Raw genomic sequence first — 25,546 nt, 5'->3', positions numbered from 1 at the left:
TCCTCAGACCCTCTGTCCTTAGACCTTCTGTACTTAGACCCTCTGTCCTTAGACCCTCTGTCCTTAGACCCTCTGTCCTCAGACCCTCTGTCCTTAGACCATCTGTCCTCAGACCCTCTGTCCTTAGACCCTCTCTACTTAGACCATCTGTCCTTAGACCCTCGCACCGCACAAGGAAAAACTTCCTAAAAGAAACCAACAATTAAAGGGGGAGAAATGGAAGAAACCTCAGAGAGAGACTGAGGAGGGATCCCTCTCCCAGGACGGACAGACGTGCAATAGATGACATGTGTGTACAGGATTAACATCAAAGTAAAAATACAACATCCATGTGACAGAAATGATGATGTGATTGTATTTAAAAATAGAATCCAGGATGATGTCAAAAAAAGCTTTCCGTTGCCTGGGCGTCAGCCAGGACCAGGACCAGGGCAGCAGGCGCAGCCACGATTCATGATCCAGACGTAACATTTAACCGTGGCAACCTGCCACATGAGAGACACAGAAACTCCGGGGATGATGCCCCGGATGATGAGTTAGTAACATACATTTAAGGGACATGAATGCATACAGATAGAGAGGGAGAGGAGGAGGAGAGAGGTGTAAGTCCCCCGCCAGTCTAAGCTTATAGCAGCATAACTAGGGGTTGGTCCAATGCAAGCCTGAGCCAGCCCTAACTATAAGCTTTATCAAAGAGGAAAGTCTTTATCCTGTTATCTAAAAAAAAGCTACTTCTAGAAGTAATAAGTTAAACTAGTTTCTGTTAACGTTACTTTCGTAATACGGGTAAGTGCAAGTTAAACTAGATCTGACTGGAGAATAATTAATTTAGTGCTCAGTTGAAAAAGAACACATTTGAAGCTGAACCTTGTGCAAGAAAACGCTCAAATTAGGAACTTTGAGAATAAAGGCATTCGAGTGGCATGAGAAGCCAGAAAACATAAAGCCGCCGTGCTTTAATCAGACTTATATCCTTCATACTTTGTTTGACAAAATAGAGGTGAAATAGGTCTTAAATTGCATTCATGATGGTCTTGAAAAGGTCTTAAAAGTCGAAAATGTAACTTATTGAAACCTGCAGAAACCCTGTGAATGTTTTATTAACGGGAGCTTTACTCCAAACCATGAACACAAAAACAGCAAAGGAGAAGTAGTAAATTATTTAGGTATGAGAAATGAAAACAACATTTCTGTAAAAAAAGAAAGCAGAGCAGCATATAGTCATGAGCATGTTGTTGCACTGAAGGAATTATTGTTGTGGTAATGTACATTATGTTGAAATGCTTTTAGGGTTGTTGATCACATCTGCCATTATTTGAGTAATGGATTTCCTTTGAGATTTATAGTATATTAACTTTGTTGCAGTAAACATACAAGAGGCCTCTGCTGCCAAATGGAAGTATATTGGCAATCACAAGCGAGAGACGAAGCTCGGCCGAGTGTCCCGGCTCACACAGGTTCCCCTCCGTCAGGTTTGATAAGGTGAATGAGTGTGAGCCTGCCGCATCTCAAATTCCTCTATCCTCCCTCTCCACGCAGCAGCAGTCCTTGTCTCTATATCGATCCCAGCTTATCTTCCCGTAAACCTGGACCTCTTTTCTCGCCTGCTCGCCTCGCCATCTCCTACCCTCCTCTCCTTCCTCCTTATTGCTATCGATCAGCCCGTGTGTTCAACAAAGTAGGGCGCAGGCAGTGGTTAATGTAGAGCCTGGCCTGAGGAGTGCTGCTCGTGGTCAGTGTATCGTCTTTCCCTCCTAATGGTCCCAATTAAACTCTCAGAGACCCTGGGTTAAAGCACCGAGGTCTACCACTCTCTTTTCACTCTTCTCACCTTTCATTTTACCAAATATCTGTCTGCACTCTATGTCTGCCAGTTGCATTTTTAGCTGATGACCGTTGATTTCGCTCATGGATCCGATAGCTGTCGTTGGCAGATTTTATTTAATACATTTATTCATCCAAGGAAGGATTTTTCTTCTGCTGAGTATGCACACACTTCTTCAGCAATGTCCTGCTTTGCATTTTTTACAGTAATGCACATTCATTCCTGGGAGCTGCCCAGTGCAACCACAGTCTGCTCATTTTGGCCACTGGGAACTGCCAGAAGCTCGACTCTATCATTGTCTCCAGACTTCTCTCAGTCACTGAGCACATTGAACATAGCTGGGTTAAGTGCCTTGCTCAAGGGCACTTTTCTTTATTAGTAGTTGTTGAGTCAGGGGAAAGTGTGTCTCGCTGTTTCACAGCTCTTGCTCTCAGGGATTTGAATAGATTATGAAGGAAAAGTAAAACAGCAAAGTGCAAGCGCATAATCACTGTGGGGGATGGGGGCTCAGCCCACGATATTTGTAAGGACCAGTCAAAAAAGCTAAAAGCTAATGTTCACCCCTCAATGTTCAGTGTTAAACCGATTGCAAAACTCATTGGATGCTCACTGAACTCCTCCTGCTTCAAGTTGGTGCTCAACCAGCAGCAGTGAACACAACACAGTTGTGTGAGGAGCTTGTGAGCACGTGCCAAAGTTGTTGGCCGTCCTGTATGCTCCGCACGCCATGTACAGTTGATGACTCACAGGTGCGCTACACAGGTAAAACACAGTGTGTTTAAATCATAACATCACTGATGCTCATGTTAACTATAAACCAGTGTGTTACTGATCTTGATGGTCACATCTGGTTGTTTGTTTTTCAGCGTAACATGCTGGAGGAGGATCCGAGTTTCACTACACGTATTTTCTTTCTCCTTAGTTCTCAAGAAAAATCATGTCCACACAAGCACTGCTTTAAAAAGATCTCTGTCCAGAAGAGGGGAGAGGGAAAGGAGGAGAGAGGAAGAGAAGGAAGAGAGCAGGGAGGTCTCCCTCGGCAGTCTAAGCCTATAGCAGCATAACTAGGGGCTGATCCAGGGCAAACCTGAGCCAGCCCTAACTATAAGCTTTATCAAAAAGGAAAGTCTTTACCCTGCTCTTAAATGTGGAGAGGGTGTCTGCCTCCCGAACACAAACTGGAAGCTGGTTCCACTGGAGAGGAGCTTGATGGATGAAGGCTCTGGCTCCCATTGTACTCTTAGAGACTCTAGGAACCACAAGTAACCCTGCAGTCTGGGAGCGCAATGCTCTAGGTGGTTTATAAGGTACTATGAGATCTTTAAGATATGCTGGAGCCTGACCATTAATTGATTTGTAAGTCAGGAGAAGGATTTTGAATTCTATTCTGTATTTTACCGGGAGCCAGTGCAGAGCAGCTAATACAGGAGTAATATGATCCCATTTCCTTGTTCTTGTCAATACACGTGCCGCTGCATTTTGGATCAACTGAAGAGTCTTAAGCGACTTTTTGGGACAACCTGATAACAATGAGTTGCAGTAATCCAGCCTTGAAGTAACAAATGCATGGACTAGTTTTCTGCATAATTTTGAGACAGGATGTGTCTTATGTTTGCAATGTTACGTAGATAAAAGAAGGCAGTCCTTGAGATTTGTTTTATGTTTTATGCACTTCTGTCGTTCATGGATGTATTTATGCCGGAATGTCGGCATCTTTAGTGACTGAACAGCGTACAAGCTGACGTCAAAGGGTTATAAAAGATAATATAAGATTTTGCTGAAATGTCCCTAATAATCTCTCATTGCACAGTAAAAATGTGTCGACATTCAGCAGGTGCATTAGGTCAAAGTTGAAGCAGGAAGTTGGTCTTTAAAACTGTGAAACTGATATTTCCTGCCTCGTCAGACCTCTTTCTAGTAATGTCCCTGTGTTCCCAGTACTTGATGAGTACAGTGTCACTATTAATGATAATGGCCACATCTGCAAATATAAGACATGAATAATGATGATGATGATAATCAGAGGGCAGTTTAGGTCCAGCTTCAACAATTTACCTCAATTATTACACACATTTTAGTTTGGGGATGTGGGCATGTGATGCGCTGAACAAGAGTGGCACTATCTGACTGTCCCTGAGCTCACAATCCCACAGCACATCCAGATACACAATTTGTGATTATCCTTGAACACATATTGAGAGAAACATTCTAAATTCAGATAAATCTAAATGCTAAGCAGCAGGCGGGTCTGGAGGTGGAAGGAGTTAACTGCTGGAAGCAGGTAACGGTGTAGCAGCTAGATTGAAGTGCTCAGTGTTGATGCGTGCAGAATGATTATTTGGACCATCTAGTGTTAGATAGGTTGTGGCCATTTAGTCTATGTTTGGATCAAGCAGCAAAAGTGTCCCTTAAACCTGCGTTCTTTTCTAATGGAGAAAATAAAATAATATAGAAGTCGATGAGAAATGACCGTACATCTCTCTTGATTTATTACCTCAGTAAACATTTTCCTAACGGGTTTATTGTCTCAATCTCCAGTTTCAAGTCTTTTTCAACACATGATGTTCATTTTATTCATTATGGTCTCATTTAGAGTAAAATAGACGATAAAGCAGCATCTGCTTTAGGGCGGGGCTACCCTGTGATTGACAGGTCGCTACAACGGCTATCCGTTCTGGCATGTTTTCATCTTACGTTTTCAGTTCATGAAAGTTAATTGTAATTCTTTGGTCGCCTACAAATGTCTTGATCAGCATTCGGTTGCTCCACCCTCTCGTGTCACAGCTGGCTCCAAAAAAATCAAGATCCCGACACCCAAAATACCAAACTCCAGGTTTCAAAACCATAAAAGATTTTGCAACTACTGCGCGCCTCTTTGGAAAGCTGTAACACTAGATGCATAAATAAAAACACCGCTTCATGTGCCTGAATAAGAAACTTTAGCATGAAAGCCGTGAAAGCAGTCGGTGGCCGTCATTCTATTCATCTCATGTCAGTGTAACCCGCTCTCCCTCCCCACCGTTGAGGTGCGTGGGCTGTTTCTATAGGAGTCCAGCTAGGTGTGACCTTTCAGCCCGGTGGCACCTCACTGGGATCTGGGGCTTTGGGCTCAGCGTGCACTTCTGAACTCTTCCCCGAAAAGAAAAGCACAAAGAACCGAGTGGAGAAGAGGGTAGAGGACAGAGAGAGTGGGAGGAAATGTGAAAGTACGCTACCGGACGATTAGCCCCCCGAGGAGTTTAGTAGGCGGGATACACTGGGATTGTTTCATAGACTGGCATTCAGAGATTGAAACCAGAACGAGAGCGAGATAGTGTGAGTGCGTGGGCATGTGTCGTGGTGTTTTGCATTCACACGCCCAGAGGTTGTTGTTTCGAAATAAGACAGTACGTCGGGTGCCTGCAGGCTTCAATAAGACCATTTCTATTATTCAGAGCTGATTACGCCGCTAAATCGTACGGTTGTGAATGCTTTTTAATGAGCTTTGAAGTACAACAGAGAAAGTTTGTCAGTCTTTTTGTTTGTGGCCGGAGGGGGAAGAGAGCATATTTGCCGGAGTGATTTGATTAGTGCGCTGGTGTGTGAGCAGCAGGTTGCAACATATGAGGGGTGAGACTGGAGATGTGCTTGTACGCGTGTGCATCTAACACGTGATAAAGCACTCCTTTATGTTTTGTATCTGTGTACAGAGTATGATCCATATTAATATACAGTATGTGTGTGTGTGTGTGTGTGTGTGTGTGTGTGTGTGTGTGTGTGTGTGTGTGTGTGTGTGTGTGTGCGTGTGTGTGTGTGTGTGTGTGTGAATACATGCAGCAGTTATATTCAGTATGTGAATATGCAACAGTGTAAGTGTGAATAGAACTGGTGTGTGTATCGCGTTGAGCGGTGCTTATCGACCCGTGACTACATGGTGATCATGGAGTGTGCACACACACACTCATATATGTGCATTGATGAAAGGTCAGAGCGCTATCCCAGCATCCCCCGGGCCTGCACACAGGGCAGGCAGGTCGAGGCAGGGCACAGTGCACGTGGGTTTCACACATCAGACACAACATACGCCGGGCTGACAGCACAAGGTCAACCAGAGGAAAGGGAGCCCCAGATAGAGAGAGTGAGAGAGAGCACAACACAGACTGTGTGTCTGCTCGCACATACATAACCTGGTTACTGTTGGCTTTGTCAGGTAATCTTATTTCTTACATCTCAAGTATACGAAAACCTGGTTTCCACAATCAGGTTAAAAGATTAAGAGGAATCTGATATATGTAGCAAGATTCTCTTTTAGTTTACAGCAGTCCGTATCCCATATAACTACACTGGAAATAGCTAACGCCTAGGCAGGGCCGGGCAATGTGGAGAACATCAAATATCACCAAGTACCTCGATTTCTTTTCAGAAATAATCATTAGTAATGGGGATATAATGACTAAGTGGGTTAAGGCAAATAATAGAACAGCTGTTAGTCTGGTAAATTCAGGAAATGATATCACTGAACTGTAATCAAATGAAGAAACAGCACGATATTACGATATCTAGTCTCATAACACAATACCAAAATAATATCACTATATCGCCCGACTCATGAGAAGACGTTCAACCAACCGTTTCGCCCAAAGTCCAGTCTGCAGTGTCACCAGGATAATAGACTTCTAATTCATCCTGACAAATACTTAATAAGTTAGCTTCACAATCAGACTGAATTGCCATTTTCGAGTTAACGTTAATGTTTGGAGGTCATTTCACTGAACTATTAGACGTGACCGACATACTGTATCTTAAATCATGTAACTTAACGGTTGTTATGTGGCTGATTGAATCTGTTATTGAGTCACTTTACATCCTCCACTTTAAAGTCAAACTCACCTCATCTCCATTTTTGTGGCATGTTCTCTCCTATTTCTTCATCCCTGCTACACAACTTAGATTTTTGAATAATATAACATTATAAATAGACAACGTTTCATGTTATAGGTTTGTTAAATCATTTTCCAAACTGGAAACTAGGGTGGAAGGTTTCAGAAACAACAGTTCCACAAATAGCACATGACCAGGATCTGCTCATTTTACTGATTAGTACCTTTTACCAGAGGCTGACACACTGAGTGAAATTAGCTGCTGTAGTGATTCGCTGCAATTAAAACCACGGACCTCCTGGGCACGGGGTTGAAAAGCAATGATTAGAACCTTCTGCAGAGTCTGTGATAATTCTCTGTGAGTTCTCTTTCAAACTCGCACGTAGCCATTTGACCCATTGTTGATATGAAACATTGGTGCAGCTTTTAAAATCTGATCAGAGGGTTTACAAAATTCTTGGTTTGTGATTTTATCCTGGGAATACTGTCCAGAGGAACTTTATCAGGACTGAGAACACTGCTCCTGGTTTCTGCATCAAAAATAGTTTTATCAGTCAAATTGTTAAAGGCTTGTACTGAAATAGATTGGAGTGAGAATTGCCTCCATCAGGCGTGCATTCACCGCCACAGAACAAAGTCCCAGATGGTGTCACTGTCCGATTAGCTGGACGTCATCTGGCCTGCACCTCCTCTTCTATCACTTCTATCAGCTCCTTGGGTCAGAGCAGGTGTTTGGCCCCAAGTTAGGGTCCAAATCAGATCCATTTCATCTGTAATCAGCTGGAGCCCCTGGCACTGATGGAGGAGATCAGAGCGCCGATCAAAGAATAATAAACCGACCACGCCTGACCAGCCAACCATGTCAGGGACAAGGCAGAGGGGGGAGGAAGCGAGGAGGAGGGAGGAAGAGTTACAGTAGAGATGAAAGGAGAGATGAAGATGTGAAGGGCTGCAGAATCTCCCAGGGGAGAGACATGAAAGAGCAGGGTGCTGGGGGGAGGCAGCAGCGGGGGAGGCAAACTCTCATGGGAGGTTGTTTTTTTGTTTTTTTTGACATTTCCATCAAGTGGAAATAGGTTGTTTAAAGTCAAATGCGTTGCTCCGTTCTGCTTCAGTTTGAGGTAATTAGGATGGGAGGTGAATTCCAATCACCGTGTGAAAGGAAAGTCAATGACATTAACTTGATGCAGTAGAATTGCTTGATGCCCCGCCGCTGGTTAGCAAATCATTAATTGTGTGCAAATAAGGGAAATCATGTGCTCGGGTGCATGAAATGTGATGGGTGGCGCACATATTGATGGTAGCAGTTTTAAAGGGGTATCTCAAATACTTTGTAGAACATTTTAAAATCGAGTTGGACACTACTGCCGGTACAATCACACACTCTTTATATATTCACACACACACACTGCACGCAGCTGATCAAACCGCTCTTTGATTGTCAGTCTTTCATCTCTGCAAGCTCAACGTAAACACACTGCATAATCCGCCGACACATCACCGTACACACGGCACACTGAGTCGGTCAACATAAAGATTATTCACACATATGCTAGTTAATGCTGTCCCTTAGATGCAGACTCATTCATGCTTGATATTGCTTTAAACCATGCAGACACACACTCCACCTGCCTTCAGTGTCCACCTGTGTCTTTGTACAAAGACTCTCAGATGCTGAGTGGGTGTGTGGGTGTATGCATGTGTCCGTGTCTGCTCCATTAGCTCCACGCTCTGAATAAAAGCTCTGTTGTCTTCATCTGTCTTTCACAAAAAGCTTTTCCTCGCAGAGAGGCATGTGGGGCATTTTATTTCAGCCATGGCTCTGCAGCACTGTCTGAATAAGTGAGAAGAAACTTCATTTTCGTAGCCATTTTGCTCCGGACTTCAACCCGGAATTGAAATCTCTTCTTTGATGCATCGTCACAAGCGTAGCCGTTACATTTATCTTCCAGAGATTTAGCTTAAGCTGCCATACGGAGCGACTTACAACACGTGAGCTTGGATTCAAATCACCGACGACTTCTGATCTCTGATCAAAACTTTCAGCCGTATAAAATTATCTAAATTGGTGAAATTATCATATGATACATCTTCTTCCAAGGCTGTCAGGTGTGTTCGCAGACTCTCAGAGAACATTTTCAACCACCAGAATATGAACCTCGGGTTACAAATTAGCGTTTGGCGATCCTTCTGTGAGGAAAAACTTCAGTAAGAGCTCTCTCTGACAGAAAGGTTCAAAAAGCTGAACCGCTTCTCGTCCTTTGACTCACGTTGTTTCTTTTTAAGTGACATCCGCTGTCTGTGTGGTGGAGAATCCTTCCTGATCAAAAGTAGTAAAATACCATCAAGTCAGTTTTGTGTATAGTTTAGTCCTAAAAGTCTGAGCTCAATGCTAACATATGCTAATTAGCACTAAACACAAGCTACAGCTGAGGCTGGTCGTAAACACATGCACTGCTGTTTCAGAGGCTTTTAGCATTAACATTTGTATATACACTTACTACACTCATACATGTCCAACCATTTATACAGCCGTGCTGCTCCAACCTCCCACTACGATGCTTTCAAAGTGAGGGAGCGCTGCACAAAAGCCCTCCGTCCACAGGGTGTGAAATCGTTTGATCCAGTTTGTTCTATTTATTTGAAACAGCTTTTTCTGTGTGTGTGTGAGAGTTTGCACTTCTGTGTGTTTGTGTGTGTGTTTTCAAATGCTCCCGGAGCAATAAAAAAGGTGGAGGGATGGGGGGGGGGAGTTGCAGGAAGGAAGGAAGGAAGGAAGAGAGTTGACGGTAGCTGCTGTGTTTGCTTTGCAGGGGAGCGGGAGGGGAGATGGAGGGTGGGAGCGGTCCTTTCGTCCATCCGTCCATGTGTGTGCGTGTGTGTGTGTGTGTGTGTGTGTGTGTGTGTGTGTGTGTGTGTAGGGGCAGTTACGGGTTAATGGACATTACGTCTGCTCCAGTGTGACAGTCAGAGTGGAGGGCGGTGGTTGATGCATCCTATCTCTCTATCCCACAAAAGGGTCAGAGGTCTGGGTTAAAAGTCAAACAATGCCTGGAAGGACTAGCAATCAGCTGGGACTGCACTAGAGGTCAGTGTGTGTGTGTGTGTGTGTGGGGGGGGGGGGGGTAGGAAGTGGCTGCCAGGAAGGCAGAGGTGGGGAAAATGAAGGGCAGGAAGAGGACAACGGAAAACAAAGACGTAGAGCGATGACGAAAAGAGCACAGACAGATGGGGGTGGAAACGTACTTGTCTTCCTTTTCGACCCCCCCCCCCCCCCCCACACACACACACACACACACACACCCATCCGACATCCGCTCTCTTCGAAGAAACAACCCTGCTTCGCTTCTCCCCACAGAGCCTCATCTCACCTCCCAATACTCTCTGACAAGAAACACACACAAGCACACATTCACCCTCACACGTGTGCGTACAGTGACACAAGCAAGCACAGCCAAAACACACACAGGAGCTCAGCAAGCTAATCAGAACATGTGGCCTATTTCTCTGCATGTTTTAATGAGCTCTCCTTTGTGGAGTGCTGACTGATATTATTAGGCTACCGCGTCGCAGCTCATTAGCTAAACCGGGCTCAACAACAACACCGGCATCTAAAAGATGATTTGATACCGCCTGCAGAGTTATGTGACACCGCAGGAGCTGAAAGAGGCCGTGTTGAGAGATGGAGCAAGTCAGTTAATTTGGTCATCGGTGGGGGGGGGGGGAGCCAGACTACATCTCGCTTTTATTACGACGCAACAAGGGATCATAAGAATCAGAAAAAGGAAAATACATCATAGACCGACTTCAGCCGGTTCCCCCGGCGTTCATAAAGTTCCTCGCAGATGTGGCTCGCAGATTCAGTGTGCAACTTTAGCAGCACTGCGGTGACAAGTGAAGAGAAGTAGTCAACAACACTGAAGAGAAAACAATACTGCAGCTCGCTAATCTGCAGCTGATTGTTATTGCACTATGGTGAATGGCTCAATTTCCCATATTGGCACTGTATGGAATCCCTCTGCTGCATGCTGTTAAAGCAGCTAAATGAATCACACTCCAGTGAGTAATCGGCCTCTGCTGCTATTTAAAAGGTTCGATCTCAAGTACAACTTTGAATGCATGACTCTAACTTGTAACTAAGTACTTTTTTTATTGTCGTATTGATATTTCTAAAGTAAGGGATAGTAAACATTCTGTGTACCACACTGGTAGTTAGTTTGTCATTGCATGCTGTATACACTGTATATTAAAGGCACTACTGCTAACTTACAAGCTTTACAGTACAAGTGGACAAGCGGCCAGGTCTACATATAAGTAGTTCACTGTCCCCTGAGAGTCTCACCTTTCTCTGTCAGCGGGGGTCGTCCCAGCATGCACTAGGTGAAAACATGCTCGACATTATAATTGTTGTACCCTATTGATGATGTTTCAATAGGGCTTTATAAACCATTGTTTCCTGGATTTGAACATTTCGTTTAACACTTTTATTATTGTTGTTCTGCTGTTAGACTGACAGAGAGATTGAATTAGAGAAAAGCTGAGAGAGGAAATGACAGCGAGGCGTACATTGATTATTAAGACCTTCTTCAGGCAGAAGCCTTGCTTCTCTGTCAGCTCCACTCTCCTCTTCCTCCTCATCTTCCCCTGTAGTGTTTACACGCTGCCTCTCCACTTAATCCGGCCTTCAGGATGCCCACTTCACTTGGTAACCTTCCAGCACAGAGATGGAAGGGCTGGATGTTGAGGGAGGAAAGAAAGAAAAACTGTAAGCCTCCTGCAACGCGTTTTCTTTTTTTCTTTCTCCGCAACTCTCCCACAAATTCTCTCATTCTCTCAAGCTTTCATCCCTATCTCGCTCCCCCCCCCCCCCAACCTTTCAATCTCAATCTCAATCTCGGTTCACTCAAGCGTTGGCCGGCGAGGCCTCCGGCATCGATCCAATAAAGCTGGTTGTCGGCACTGCAAGGCTTGAAGAGCTTTCACCCAACCCAGCGTTTAAGCACGCTCATTAAGCAGCACGTCGCTATGATCTGATCTGGGGTGGAGGGCGGTGGAGGAGTACAGAGGTTTTATTTTCCTCTCAAAAGCGTAATCAATAACAGTCACGTTGGTTGGACATGGGCACACACACACACACACACACACACACACACACACACACACACACACTAACGTCTCCAAATCTCAATTACCTCCCCTGCCAATCCCCCAAATAGGCCAAGTTTTTTTTCTTCTTCCAGAACTGGAATTGAATATTCGCGTGTGGGAATAGATGAGGGTGAGGAAGTAGGAGACATCAAATGTGTTACATGTACAGAGGTACTTTCTGTTCTTTGTGCTGGGTTAAAGTAAATATAGTTTGACATTTTGTACCTGTTTAAAAGTCAATGGATTCCCTTCTGCAATGAGCATGCTTCATCAAAGGTGCCATTTCACCGGCTGATACGCAGCCGCAGGTGCAGAGGAGCTCACAGATGGTGTGTGTGTGCATCTTTGTATTCCAATTATGAGGATATTTGGTCCTCGAGAATACAAAGATTAAGAAAGAGCCATCATTCCTTATGTCTGCAGCGGTTAAAGTGCAGTAATTGGTTTAGTGTTGAGGTAATTAGACTTCCTTTAGATTGTGGTCAGTGAGTTGGAGATGCTGTGGGTTTTCTATAGGTCACCTTCAAATTTAAATTAAGGGGTCAGCTCACCCTCATTACTTTACATTAAAACACAACCTTTTTCAGTTGTATTTGTCCATGCAGATAGTTGTTTTATGTGCTTAGGTTTTTACATATCCCTCTCTGAGATTACTGCTGCCATTTGAAAAAACTCTGCTTGTGGTACTCGCAGTGTTTAAAAATGACATTTAGATGTAGCCGCGTCCAATGCAGGTACTCTAGAAAATCAGATTGGAACTACTTTCTACGGAGAAAGAAAGGTCCCCATGTGAAAGCTGTGGACACAGTGTTTTGTCGATAAGGTATGCTTCAAACAAAGTGCTTATCAGATTATGGAACAGTGTCTGAAACTCAATATCCAATGGCGTGGTCATGTTGGGCGGCTGCTTCTGACCATTTCTGAAACCTTTCGAAAACAGACAATCTGCACAAGTTCAACATCATGAATGCCTTCAAGGAGAGTGTGCTCTGTATTTGTATTAATAAAGGCAATGCAGCCAGGAGGAGCTTATGATGTATGATGTTGAGTTTTACTGTCACCTGCCTTGTATAGCAGCATAGCAGAAAATAACCCATCTCCATGACTACTAGGAACGACTACAACTAGGGAATCAGTCTAGAGTCTTTTTAATGAATACTACCATCCACTAGCAGTTTCATAGAAGAACAAGCAGACATGTCTTTTCTTTCTAAGATGTGTAATCTCCCACTTGGCGTCATTGATCGTGGAGGTTTGTCAGCACAGGAGGCTTCAGGTTTGCTGATGGCAGCAGTCCAACGGAAATTGAAACAATTATTTAAAAGGTTATTTTCACACGTAAGAACTCTACAGAATGAATTGATCTGCTCATGGTTGATTCTACAGTCATTTGATAAGTGACGTCAATTGATTTCATAATAAATGACGTAATGACTTGGTATAATTTCTGTATAAAAACAAACTTGAGATTCATTGTGTGCGTGTAAGTACTACTCGAATGTAAATTCTTGCACTCGCCCTGTGCTTCAGTCTCACCTGCAGCTCCGTAACAAGTCAATCATCCTGCGCTGTGATTGGACCGTAATGATGCTCTGTCGCCACGCACTTGACATGTTCATTAGGTATAAACCAATTCATTTACAACACAGTGCTACTGGATTGTCCTTGCCTCGACATTCATTTCCCAACGCGTTTGGCGTTTGATGCATTGCCAGCGCCAATTAAGTTTGATAACCCAGCCCCAGTTTAATATACTGCTGCTGAATTGGCTTGACAAGAGTGCAGTGATAAGCTATTTCGGAGCTGTTTGAGTGGCGGTAGCTGGATTATCGCTCAGAGTGATGGATGGATGGAGAAAACCGTCCTGCATCCCCCCCCCCCCCCGGCCAACAGTCATTAAAATGTTTGGTTTGTGGTTGTTGGCAGACAGGCACATGCACTGATTACAGCTGTGTCCTTGTTGGCTTTAATGATTTGCATAACTCATTTTTGGGCTTTACATTGTTGTGGATTCTGATGACTTGAGTTTTATAGTTCATGTTTTCAAAGGGAGAAATCTTTCAGTGCAGCTTGAATGTGCGAACGGTGTTGTGTGGCTTTTTGATGCGTAAGTTGTGAAGACTGACAAAATAGTTTCTGATAAACAACCAAGCCAATAAAATAAGTGAATTACTGCTTCCAGCTGATGTGTTGATTTGTCTTTCTCTGGACAGGCTGCCAGGAGCCGGGCTGCTCTCTCCAGTCCCTCTGATCAACACATTGATCCCTCCATCCATCGCTCCGCGGCAGTTCCAACAAATGGGAGCTGACAAAAGAGCCATGGGCGGGACGAAGGTCTTGCTCCTGGTGTTTCTGGTTGGATGGGAGAAGTCTCTGGGTCTCAACTGGAACCCAATCCCACGCAAGACTGTTCGATACCAGGGTGAGTGAGCCGAGTAATACCGGCTGAGAGAGGAGTTAGACCTCAGGGGCTGACGAAACCTTCCAGTGAAAGCAGTCCGTTTGTCTTGTGTTAATATGTGTCCAAAAAAACCTCTCTCTCTTTCTTGCAAAACATAAATATAGAACCAGGTGACCCCACTGGTTGTATAAAACTGTTAGCTTGGGAAGCTAGCAAAACTAGTGTCGACACACACACCTCCAAGGATATTGCTCTACTAGCTTCCTACAAGCTAACGTTCAAGCTTTTTTTATGATGGGCGAAGTAAAAATACTCTGAAATGGTTTTGGTAACATGAAGAGATAACTGAACAATTAACACAGAGAATCACAATTAGAAGTTGTATTTTGTTTATTTCACTGTGTTTTAAAGGCTTAGTGTCAAAGCTAAACATGTGACTCTAGAAACTTGTTATTTTAACCCAAAGCAAAGTATTTTCCTTAACCTAACCACATAGTTTTGTTTATGTTCAAAACTTTATGTTCAAAACTTTATGTTCAAAACTTTGTTTTTTCATTTTCAGTTTTACAACATGGCAGGTGTAGTTTTGCCCGTCTGACAGAATAGTAGCGTAACCACTGATGACGATTGCATTCTGAATGGATGTCCCATCCTTGCTTGTCAAACTTAACCAAAGTTGAACCTGACAGTGAAATTGTACCCAGGTTTACTTTCTTACTTACTGCGACCAAATCCACTGCGACCCGACCTTAAAATGGATTTTATGGGCCGTCAGCTGTTGGTAGAATCCTCCATGTTGGCCGTGACGGGATTTATCTGGTCAGACATCCGATACAAAACCAGTGATTGCAGAAAAGTATTCCATGACAACAACCAGGGACGATTCTCCATTATATCAGAGTTGGATGCTTTCGGATTTTTGTTAAGAGGCCGACATCGACCCCCGCTAAAACAATACATCAGTCTAATCCTGGCGCTCAACTGCATTTGCACCCTTTATCTCGACCCTCCTCTGCAGCCAGGCCCGACTTTCTTCACTGAACAATGCCAATTGTTGCGAGCTGAGAAATAGTCTTTTTTTAATCCCTCAAAAGGGAAGTGTTGCATTCTCTCTCTTGGGGATTAGGGAAATACTATAAAGGGAGGGAAGAATGTGGGGAAAGATTTTCTCACCTCTCTGTACTATTCCACCTTTCATCCCATATCTATCTCTCCTTTCCCTTCTCCTCCTCCTCTTTCTGTTGGCCTTTTATACCTTCCCTGCCCTTTTTTTGCTTTGTATGCCGCGGCTCAGTGTGTGAACCCGAAATGCTCTTATGGCGTTTTCGCAAAGAGCTCAGATTTCAGCCGCTCTCGAGGAGAACGGCTCTATGTGGTAGTGGCGTGTGGAGATTTGAAACGTATCTTCATGCAGCTATTACGCATCCCCCCCTTCTCCTTTTATTTCCCGTACAGCACTTCCTCTGTTCCCTCAATGCTACAGTCCTCACTGTTGTTGTGTTGGGATGTGAGGACAGAGGATGGGGTTCAAAACAATCGATAGGGCGTCGATACTTTCTGGGGAATTGCTCCAGTGTGACAAAGCATAGCCGAGGCAGAGACGCCCAGATCTCTGTTGCACTTTGGCCCCAACACTCTTGTGCTAAATGCACTGCAGACAAGGCAAACGGGGACAGTTGCACACACACAGTCTTAAATGGAAGGAGCAAAAAAAAATGCACTCAGAAAAAGTAATTTTCAGTATTTTTCTTAAACACTGGTGAATAGGTCTTCCTGTAAAAACAAGATAACTCCCTTCGCTTCTAGTGCAGCTTGAACATTTTTGTCATGAATGTCTTCCGAAATAAAAGCCTTGACATGAAGCACGGGAGGATGATGACCGCGTCACTTCTATCATACTTGATTCGAGTGTGGCACTTGAGTACATAAAGATTCTTGACGTAAATTGATTTGCATTGGAAACAAGTGGGATTATCTAACCCGTTGACAGATTTCTCCACTTGGTTAAAGAAAAATTTGATTTTCAGGCTCAATACTGGGTAAAATGACTTGCCACGGTTCTGAGGAGATAGGAGAGAGACGAAATGGAAAAACAAAGCTGCAGAAAGAGGGGGAGGGGGGGAGGGGGTGGGGGGTGGACGGGAGAAATGAGAGGAGAGAGGGGAGATATATAATGGAAGGGAAACCAAGGGAGAGACAGGCGGAGAGAGAAAGAGTGAGAGAGAGATGCCAGTCACTAACTGCCTTAAAAGGACAGAAAGTAGCTTCTGAGGAACGACAGAGAAAGGAAAACACACACACACACAAGCACACACACAAGCACACACACACACACACACACACACACACACACACACACACACACACACACACACACTCTGCAGGTCATTCACCCTGTGCTTCATTTTGCATGGAGGCATCTCCCTGCACAGATACACAGCTTCCATATTAACACGATGGGTGTGTGTGTGTGTTTGTGTGTGTGTGTGTGTTTGTGTGTGTGTGTGTGTGTGTGTGTGTGTGTGTGTGTGTGTGTGTGTGTGTGTGTGTGTGTGTGTGTGTGTGTGTGTGTGTGTGAGTTGCTGGTTGCATGCAGTGTGAGTTTGCAAGACAGAGACAAGAAGACCAGCAATAAAAAAACCAGAGTGAGAGAAAATGTGGGGGCAAAGAGGGCGTGTGTGTTTATACCTATTTGTGTATAGAGAGAGTGTGTGGGTAGCTGCGTGTCTGTCTATCTAATCCCCTTTGTTTATGTGTGTGTGTGTGTGTGTGTGTGTGTGTGTGTGTGTGTGTGTGTGTGTGTGTGTGTGTGTGTGTGTGTGTGTGTGTGTGTGTGTGCGCGTGATTGAGTGAGTGTACTGCTTAGGCTGGCAGTCTGAGGGATTTGGAGCTCTGGGCAGCACAGGAATAATGTGTGTGTGTGTGTGTGTGTGTGTGTGTGTGTGTGTGTGTGTGTGTGTGTGTGTGTGTGTGTGTGTGTGTGTGTGTGTGTGTGTGTGTGTGAGAGAGAGTTGGGTGGGTTATAGTGGGGCAGAGATGGTTGAAGAGATAATATTTACCTCCCCCCACCACCCAGCAATTACATGAGGTTTACATGAGGTTGCAGAAGAAGAAACACAAACATCCTCTCTCTCTCTCTCTCTCTCTCTCCTCACTGTTTCCCCGACTGAAAATAGAAGCTGAAATCCAGAGAGGGAACGGCAGGAGCTGGTGATTTATGGTGTGACTAACTGCTCATGTGATGCTGTGGCCTAGTTGAGACTAAATGGACTTATACATGGAGCAGGCTGCTCTGGATGAAGGAGCTGTGTGTGTGTGTGTGTGTGTGTGTGTGTGTGTGTTGTTGTGTGTGTTGTGTGTGTGTGTGTGAGAGACAAAAGAGAGGAAGGTTAGAAAAACATTTATTTCAAAACCTAAATGAACTGACAGATTTAGACCAAAGATGGCGCCAGAATCAAGATTAAACTCAAGTCTTTGGCTCATACTAAGCAGCCAATGTTCCCAGAGCCAAAATAAATGTTTTATTTGTTTTTCCAACCTTATTTTCTCTGCAATCTTTTATTTTTACAGAATAATTACATTTTCTGGCCGCCCGACTGTAAAATTGACTGGCTATAAAAATGAACTTTTATTTCACATTTAACATTTAGCATCATGAACTGCACAACTCTTATTTACCCGCCGCACATACAACAAGAGAAGAAGAAGGCTGATACTATACACATGTTTACTATATTGTATATATTTACTAATACTTTTTATATTTATATATCATTTTGGTATATTTCTGGTATTTTGTTTGTTTAGTTTTTATATTTTCTTGCATTGTGCACTGCCTGGGAGTTTCACGATACGTAATTGTATGAATATGTGAAAGAATCTCTTGAGTATTTATCGGCTTTAATCAGAATATCTTCATGCACAAACATACAGCTGTTGACTCGACGAGTTCTCATCATTACAAAAGCCTCTAATTGAGTGTTTTGACCATCTTGGCACAATGAGAAGCTTCCACTTCAACCCGTCTGCTCACCAGCTTACATGTGTGTGTGTGTGTGTGTGGTGTGTGTGTGTGTGTGTGTGTGTGTGTGTGTGTGTGTGTGTGTGTGTGTAACATGCAGCAAACATAGAAATCACTGTCACTTAATCTGGTTAAAATTATGGTAATAAAAGCCTGAGAGGCGAACAAGTAGTGAGAGATACAGAAGGATAGAAGGAGAGAGGATAAAGGAAGGAGGGAATAAGTAACCAAAGGAAGGAGGAAGAGATAAGTACTGGAGTCAGCTTATTATGTGAGGAGCAGCCGTGGATACACACTGGAGGGTGGTGCACGGATGAGGCAGCTAGATGAGAGTGAGTGAAGAGGGGGGGAGAGAGAGAGAGAGAGAGAGAGGGAAAAGAGAGAGAGAGGGAGAGGGAGAAGAGAGAGAGGGAGGAGAGGGAGAGAGAGAGAAGAGGGAAAGAGAGACAGAGATGGAGAGAGAGAGAGAACTCTCTTCTCTTTCTCCTTGCTCTCTCCTCTCTCTCTTCTTTTCTCTCTCTCTCTCTTCTCTACTCTACTGTCTCTCTCTCTCTCTTTCTCCTCTCCGCTCTGCTCTCTCTCTCTCTCTCTCTCTTCTCTTCTCTCTCTCTCTCTCTTCTCTCTTTCTCTCTCCCCTCTCTCTCTCTCCTCTCGCTCTTTTCTGACTCTTCTCTCTCTCTCTCTCTCTCTTCGCGACACGCTTTCCTTCTTGCCTCTCTTACTATCTCTCTATATATCGGCACGCGTCTTTTCTGTTCGCTCATCGTTTCTCTCTTCTCTGCTCTCTATCTTTCTCTCTCCTCTCTGTCTCCGAGCACAGAGGTCGATCTATCTAGCTCACTCCTTTCTCTATCTTATCTCCCTCTCTCTATCTCTCTCTCTCTCATTTTTCTTCTCTCTCTTATCTCTCTCTCTTTCTCTATCATCTTTTGCTATAGCCTTTGCTCTTCGTCTTTATCTCTCTTTTCTACACATCTTCTCTATATCGATATCTCATATCTCTATATCTTTATATATATAATTTCTCTCATATTTTCTCTCTTATAGCTATCCCGCTCTCTCTCTCTTCTCTTTTTCTCATCTTTTAGGGAGAGAGAGAGAGAGAGGGAGAGAGAGAGGGAGAAGAGGAGGAGAGAGAGGCAGCGAGCGAGCGAGAGAGAGAGAGAGAAGAGGGAGTTTGATAGAGAAATAGAGAGAGAGAGAGGAGAGGGAGAAGGAGTATAGCTGTATATAGAGATAGGGGAGAGTGGGAGAAGCGCGGTCGGCGCGCGTGCGCGCCGGGCCGCGCTCTCTGCCCCCAGCGCGCGCGCGCGAGACGCGCGCGCGCGGCGCGCGCGCGCGCGTGGGGCTAGGCGCGCCTCAGGGCGCCTTCTCTGGCTCGTTTTCTCGTCTGCTCCGCTCACTCACTCTGGCTCTCTACTAGCGCGCATATCTGGGGTTTTGTCTCGCTCGCGTTTCTAGGTATAGAGAGGTATCCGACGCTTTCCCTTATAGCATATTTCGCTCTCTCTTTTCTTTATCTACAATCTTTCTGTCTAGATTTCTTTTGCTCTCGCTCCTCTCTTGCTCTTTTCCTCCTCTCACCCACATCTCTCATCCTTCATCCCTATCTCACTTCCTCGGGGGAAGACCCAGAAGAGAGGGGAAGAGGCAAGAGAGCGAGATAGATAAAACAAAGATAGGGTGGGAGGGAGACTTAGAAAAAGGTTTGTGACTGGTTTTGAGTTTTTTTCTTTTCTTTGTCCTTTAGTTGCGTAATTCTTTTTTAGATTCTCTATTTCCTACTCTTCTTTTCTCTATCTTTATATTTATTTAATAGATCGCAAAAGCAAAGCGAGAGAGGAGGAGGAGAGAGGGCGGGGGGGGGGGGGGGGGGGGTGGTGGGGGGGGGGGGGAGGTTGGGGGGTGGGGTGGCGTTTTGGGGGGTTTTTGTTTTTGGATTGTGTGTTTTTTTTTTTTTTGTTTGTTTTATTTTGTTTTTTGGTTTTTTTTTTTATTTTTTTTCTTTTTTTTTTTTTTTTTTTTTTTTCTCTTATCTCTTTACTATCTCTTTCTATATATATCCTTTCTTTATCAGATATTTCCTCTATCTCAATTTTCTTCTATCTTTTATAATTATATTTTTTATTCTCGGGAAGAGACAGAGAGGGAGAGAGGCAGCATCCTCAGGGGAGAACTGAGCACATCTGCTGTGCACAGCCGGGCAAGAAAACTCCAGAGCTGACACGCACGCACGCACACACACACACACACACACACACACACACACACACACACACACACACACACACACACACACTTTGGCTGTACACACAAATCAGTGCACGTCTTAACACATGAACACACACAGAATATACAAAGTTTATGGGTAAACTATAAGACACATTGCATTTGCACACACACACACACACACACACACACACACACACACACACACACACACACACACACACACACACACACACACACCCCACACACACACTCCTGAATAGTTCTCCAGGGTACCTGCTCAGTGACTTGAACATCTCTCTACTAACAGAGGGAAAGTTTCGCTCTGAGTGGCTTGTTTGAAGTGATCAGCGGCTCTGTCATTAAGAGGCGATACGGCAGAAGCACTTACCATCTGCCACCACACTGTGGCAGCCCTGAGGCCACCTGCTGTGTGTGAGAGTGTGTGTGTGTGTGTGTGTGTTGTAACCTGATAGAGCGTGGGTTCTCTATAACAGACACAAGGCCTTCCACACCTGTGGTTCATCACTATTCATGTGCAAGTGAACAAGTGTGCTTTTTGAAAGACAGTGATTCAGGTTTATGTTTAATAACAACATCTGCAGGTTCAGGAGAAATCTGACTTTACATGTTTTCACAGCTGTGCAGAATTGAACGTAAGTAACAAATAAGAGAAAATCCTTTGTTGTAATGAAATAAACCCACATACAAGGGTTCATATCATATCTGAAGAAACGTTATTCCTCGTTTTCCGTGCGTTCTCCTACAGGTACAGCGACAGGTGTCCATTTCCACTTGTTATACGCAAGTCTTTTCAAAATAAACTTCCGACTTCATAGGAAACGACTTGGTTAGGTTTAGGAAAAGCTCGTGGTTTGGGTTAAAATACCTACGGATGTGGCGTTATGTTAATACAGAAGCTACGTGACAAACAAATCCATTCTGGGTTAAAGCCCGCTGTTCTTAGAAACACCCACCTCCTGTGCAGACCGCGTCACTTGTAACGATCTGCTGGTTCTTTGGTGTCCTGTGTTATGTTGAAGTGTTCACTCCCCCTTGTTAAATGTCTAGTTGTACTTCCTGCCTGTGTCTTTACCCTCCTCCTCTGATTGTTAATGTGGCCATTTATTCTGCCCTTGTGTTTTTGCCTTTCTCCCCCAGCTGTGTCTTGTTCCCTCGTTTGGTGTCTGTGTATTAATCCCTGTCTGCCCCCACTGTGTTTCGATGGATTGTCATTCGTGTTCTGCTCGTGTTCTGCTCGTGTTCTGCTCGTGTTCTGCTCGGTTTGTTACTTTGTATTTTTGTATTTTGTCAGCTTTGGCCTTATTTCAATAAAGCTCGCTTTTTGTTAAGACCTCGTCCCGAGTACTGCATTTGGGTCCTCACCTTCACCTCAGCGTGACATTAAAATACCTACGGATGTGGCGTTACGTAAATACGGAAGCTACGTGACAAATAAATCCATTCTGGGTTAAAGCCCGCTGTTCTTGCACCCACCCACCTCCTGTGTAGACCGTGTCGCTCTTTATACTTCCTGGTTCACAAGTCTGTGTATTTCGTGGGATATACACAAATTACAGGGCATGCTTTCCACAGGTGTAGCTACAAACAGTGTACGAGAACAGTCTGTCTAATAACGACTAAATAGAAAAGGACATCCGTGAAGTCTAAAGCATAAATGAAGCATATTGTACGATTTGTATTGTTGTACAGCGATGCAGCACAGAGTCAAGTCCTTCCACTGTGTTCTGAACAGCATCAGCTCTATATTTACTACGTCAGACATTTGAAAGAGGTTTAAACTTGAGCTGTTTCGAGACTTTTCCATCAATTCAAGGACCTGGTGATTGAGTGTGTGTGTGTGTGTGTGTGTGTGTGTGTGTGTGTGTGTGTGTGTGTGAGGGCGGTTTGTGCTAATTACAAGGCCTTTGATGCTTATAGACAACAGTTTGTAGCGAGCGGAATAAAAGAGAGAATATAATAAAAGAGTGCGAATATGAAACGGAGGGCAGAGGCGTGATGAGTCCGACAGATGAGAAGGCAGAACAGAAAGGGAGAATACAAACGATAGATCACTGGGAGGGTCTGACGGAGGTCAGAGACCCCTGCACTGCAACACCTCTTCACTGGCGTGTGTGTTTGTCTTTAAACGGGTGTGAGGCTGTGATAAAAGAGGGTAATAAAAGCAAACAAAGAGAGCGCGACAGGCATGATCGGAGGATTATAAATCGTTGATAACAAGACATTTAAATAGAGACTTTGGGGATGAAGCCCAACATGTTACAAAAGATTTCTCTTTTTATAGACATGCATGTCATCAGCTTTCAGAATCCGTAAACCAACTGTGTGTTGTCCGAACTATGTCTTATTACAAAGTATTTTAACATTAAAGTCGTACAAATATACCAAGTTGTGTTCAAAGATCCGGGATAATTGCAATAACATGTTTACTATCGCCATCAGAAATTCCATGTTTTCCAAAGCACCTAAACGCACCATGACTGGAAACACACAGCGGCAGATATTAAAGGGTCCGTCAAACTTCACCTTTTACATTCACACTAACATAACTGTACGTTTATAAATGTTGTATTTTAGTGTATTTTAATCTTTTAAGAGAAATTATGACTGTCAGGTAAATGTATTGGAGTAAACGTACAATGTTTCCCTGAGAAATGTGACCGTTGAAGTATGAAGTAGCATAACATTGAAGTACTTCAGTAAAGCATCTTGAAAGTGTCCTCGTCGAGTGATTGAGGAAGTTACGTTCCACCAGCGTCAAAGTTGTTGACCAAATTTCTTTCTATTTGGTTCAGTTTCAAGTGTCCTTGAATGCAGCACTAAGGAGAATTGTCACACAGTATGAAACAAACAAAACTGCATCAAGAGGATGATGCAACGTGGTCATCTTTAGTATTTCTCTAAATAAAAACCCAACAATGCCAAGAAGAAAGGTGAAAACGTATTCATAGAAACAAGAGGAGCAATAATTTAACAAATGACAAGGAACTGATTAAAAGACCAAATGGAAGAATCTTGTAAATTAAATTTTAAAAATGGAAGAATGAGTGAGGTACACAACACACACACTTCTAATGATCCCCCAAAGGGATTGTGTGTGTGTGTGGAATATTCTTATTCAGTTTATGAGATCGCATTAAGTGCAGCGCGGGTTGTCGTCGCCTCGTGTTTTGCACACGTCCTATCAGCCCAGATAGAGTAAGAGAGGAGGAGAGGGAGAACAAGGTGACACTGCAAGCAGCACAAGTGTGGATAATGAAAACTAAACACCGTCCTTTCTCTCTCTCTCTCCTGTCTCAGTCGGGCTTCTCATCTGCTCTGCACCACTAGTTTGTCTGTATGCTAGTCAGGGGATTTCAACGGTGTGTGTGTGGGGGGTGTGTGTGTGTGGGGCCATCTTTTTAAAATTGTGATGAAAAAAAGTCAGCTCTGGTTTTCCAGCATCCCGTGCAGATTGGACCGTGGAGAGAACATTTTGTGATTTTCTCATAATCTTTTGAGATTGTTTGTGTCGGTCTGCGAGCTGCAGAATGAGAACAACAACACCAGAACATGGGTACTCCCTGAACAACCTGCGATCAATCACATAGATTCAGCTGTGTGGTGTCAAAGGATCAATAACTGCGTTTACAAGGAGGCTAAGACTCTGTTAATGCGATGAGTGATCGCATAATCAGAGTAAAAAGCCTCATTTAGACGTTTTATTAGAATGCAATATGCATCAGTTTGTGTGGCGCGCGTCACAGCATCTGGTTTACACCAGGCACCAGCATGTCTGTGCACTTCTTATGCTCGCCATTCTGTCCACGTCAGATCTCATTTCCCATTTGCAATAAGGTCGGACTCTAAGTCCCTGTATTGTTGTGTAAAGGTGCACTGTGTAGCCCAGATTAAGCTGCTCTCTCCTTAATGATGCATGTAGGAGTCTTTTAACAACCTTCAGTCTAAAAGCTGCGTCCAATTTAGGTTGTTTTTACAAAACAAGATGAAAAGTTAATGGAACTTTTATCGAACAAGTGTATGAATGCAAACGTCCTGGCATCTGGCCCCATCACAAACTCCTAACACGAGCATTAAACCGCTGGCTGATTGAAGGTGCTGAAGGTTGGTTTGTTTTATAGTTAAAAGAAAGAGTATGATTGTGCAGATTGTGCAGATTGTGCAGATTGTGCAGATTGTGCAGACGCTAGATTAAGGTCTCCTCTGTTTTCATCCATATACTTTAAAAGCTCTAGATTCTGCCTCAGCTCTGCGGTTACATTCATAAAACACGTCACTGCACTCTTCATCAAAACAAGTTCTGGGAGGGTAAGTGCATTGCTTCTTGTTTATTTGCACAACTTTTCTAAATATGCAACCACCTTATCTCACTTCTGACATGCAGATCTGGAGCTTATCAGACTTGCCTTGAAGACTTGAAGGCTTCTGCAGGTTCTTCAAGTAAACACGGAGCTCGGGAAGCTTTCCGTGCAGAGCTGCGTCCTGCAGGAGCTGTGCTCTGTGTATCCTCAGCAAACTCATTAAGACCTGATCAGATAGAACCGTGAGAGTCAAACGTTTGTTTTCATAACTTCAGTTGCGTTTATGTTGTTTGGAGGTTTTTACTGGTTTTGTAAATTTGTTTAATTGAGGGTTATTTTAAGCTTTTGTTTCTCAAACTGTATTATTGTTGCACTTTACTGTCGAGGACGTAGCAGACAAGGAATGACGGGGCAGTTAGTTCACCATCGGCTGAAGTGGAGAACAATTCAAGCTAATAACCATTTTGCAAAAAATGATTTAAATCTGCATTAGCTGAATTTCTTGGCCCCAAGTAAACATGGTCACATTCACACGTCCGACAGACACTATGAGACATTAGCTTTTCCTTTTCCTCCTGTTTCTGGCCACACATTTACGTGCGCTCTTCCCTCTCCTCTACGCTCAGTTTCGTTTCTCTAGCAGCTCTTGAAGAAGATATCTGGCTCTATAACTAATATATTCATCAGCTAGCAGCTAACTTTGTCTTCCAGCCGTGTAGTCCAGGGCAGGTACAGTCAGAG

At 43.9% G+C, this 25,546-nt stretch overlaps 1 protein-coding gene across 5 annotated transcripts in view; it reads left to right on the top strand.

The window, feature by feature from the left end:
- The window catches only part of sema4c (sema domain, immunoglobulin domain (Ig), transmembrane domain (TM) and short cytoplasmic domain, (semaphorin) 4C), an 85,987-nt gene that overhangs the window by 32,249 nt on the left and 28,192 nt on the right, over nt 1-25,546 (top strand). For 4 of the 5 annotated variants that reach the window (XM_029439767.1, XM_029439769.1, XM_029439765.1 and 1 more), the window contains one exon: nt 14,046-14,254. In XM_029439767.1, coding sequence (XP_029295627.1) covers nt 14,131-14,254 — 124 coding nt within the window. In that variant the 5' untranslated portion in view covers nt 14,046-14,130. Of the gene's footprint in view, nt 1-10,645; nt 10,744-14,045; nt 14,255-25,546 lie in introns of those variants that run through there. The other variant, XM_029439768.1, reaches the window with a different exon arrangement.

The sequence above is a fragment of the Cottoperca gobio genome, chromosome 9 (genome assembly GCF_900634415.1).
Source record: "Cottoperca gobio chromosome 9, fCotGob3.1, whole genome shotgun sequence".
Taxonomy (NCBI): Eukaryota; Metazoa; Chordata; class Actinopteri; order Perciformes; family Bovichtidae; genus Cottoperca; species Cottoperca gobio.
Note: the sequence above shows the minus strand (reverse complement) of the source record. Positions and strands in the feature narration are given on the sequence as shown.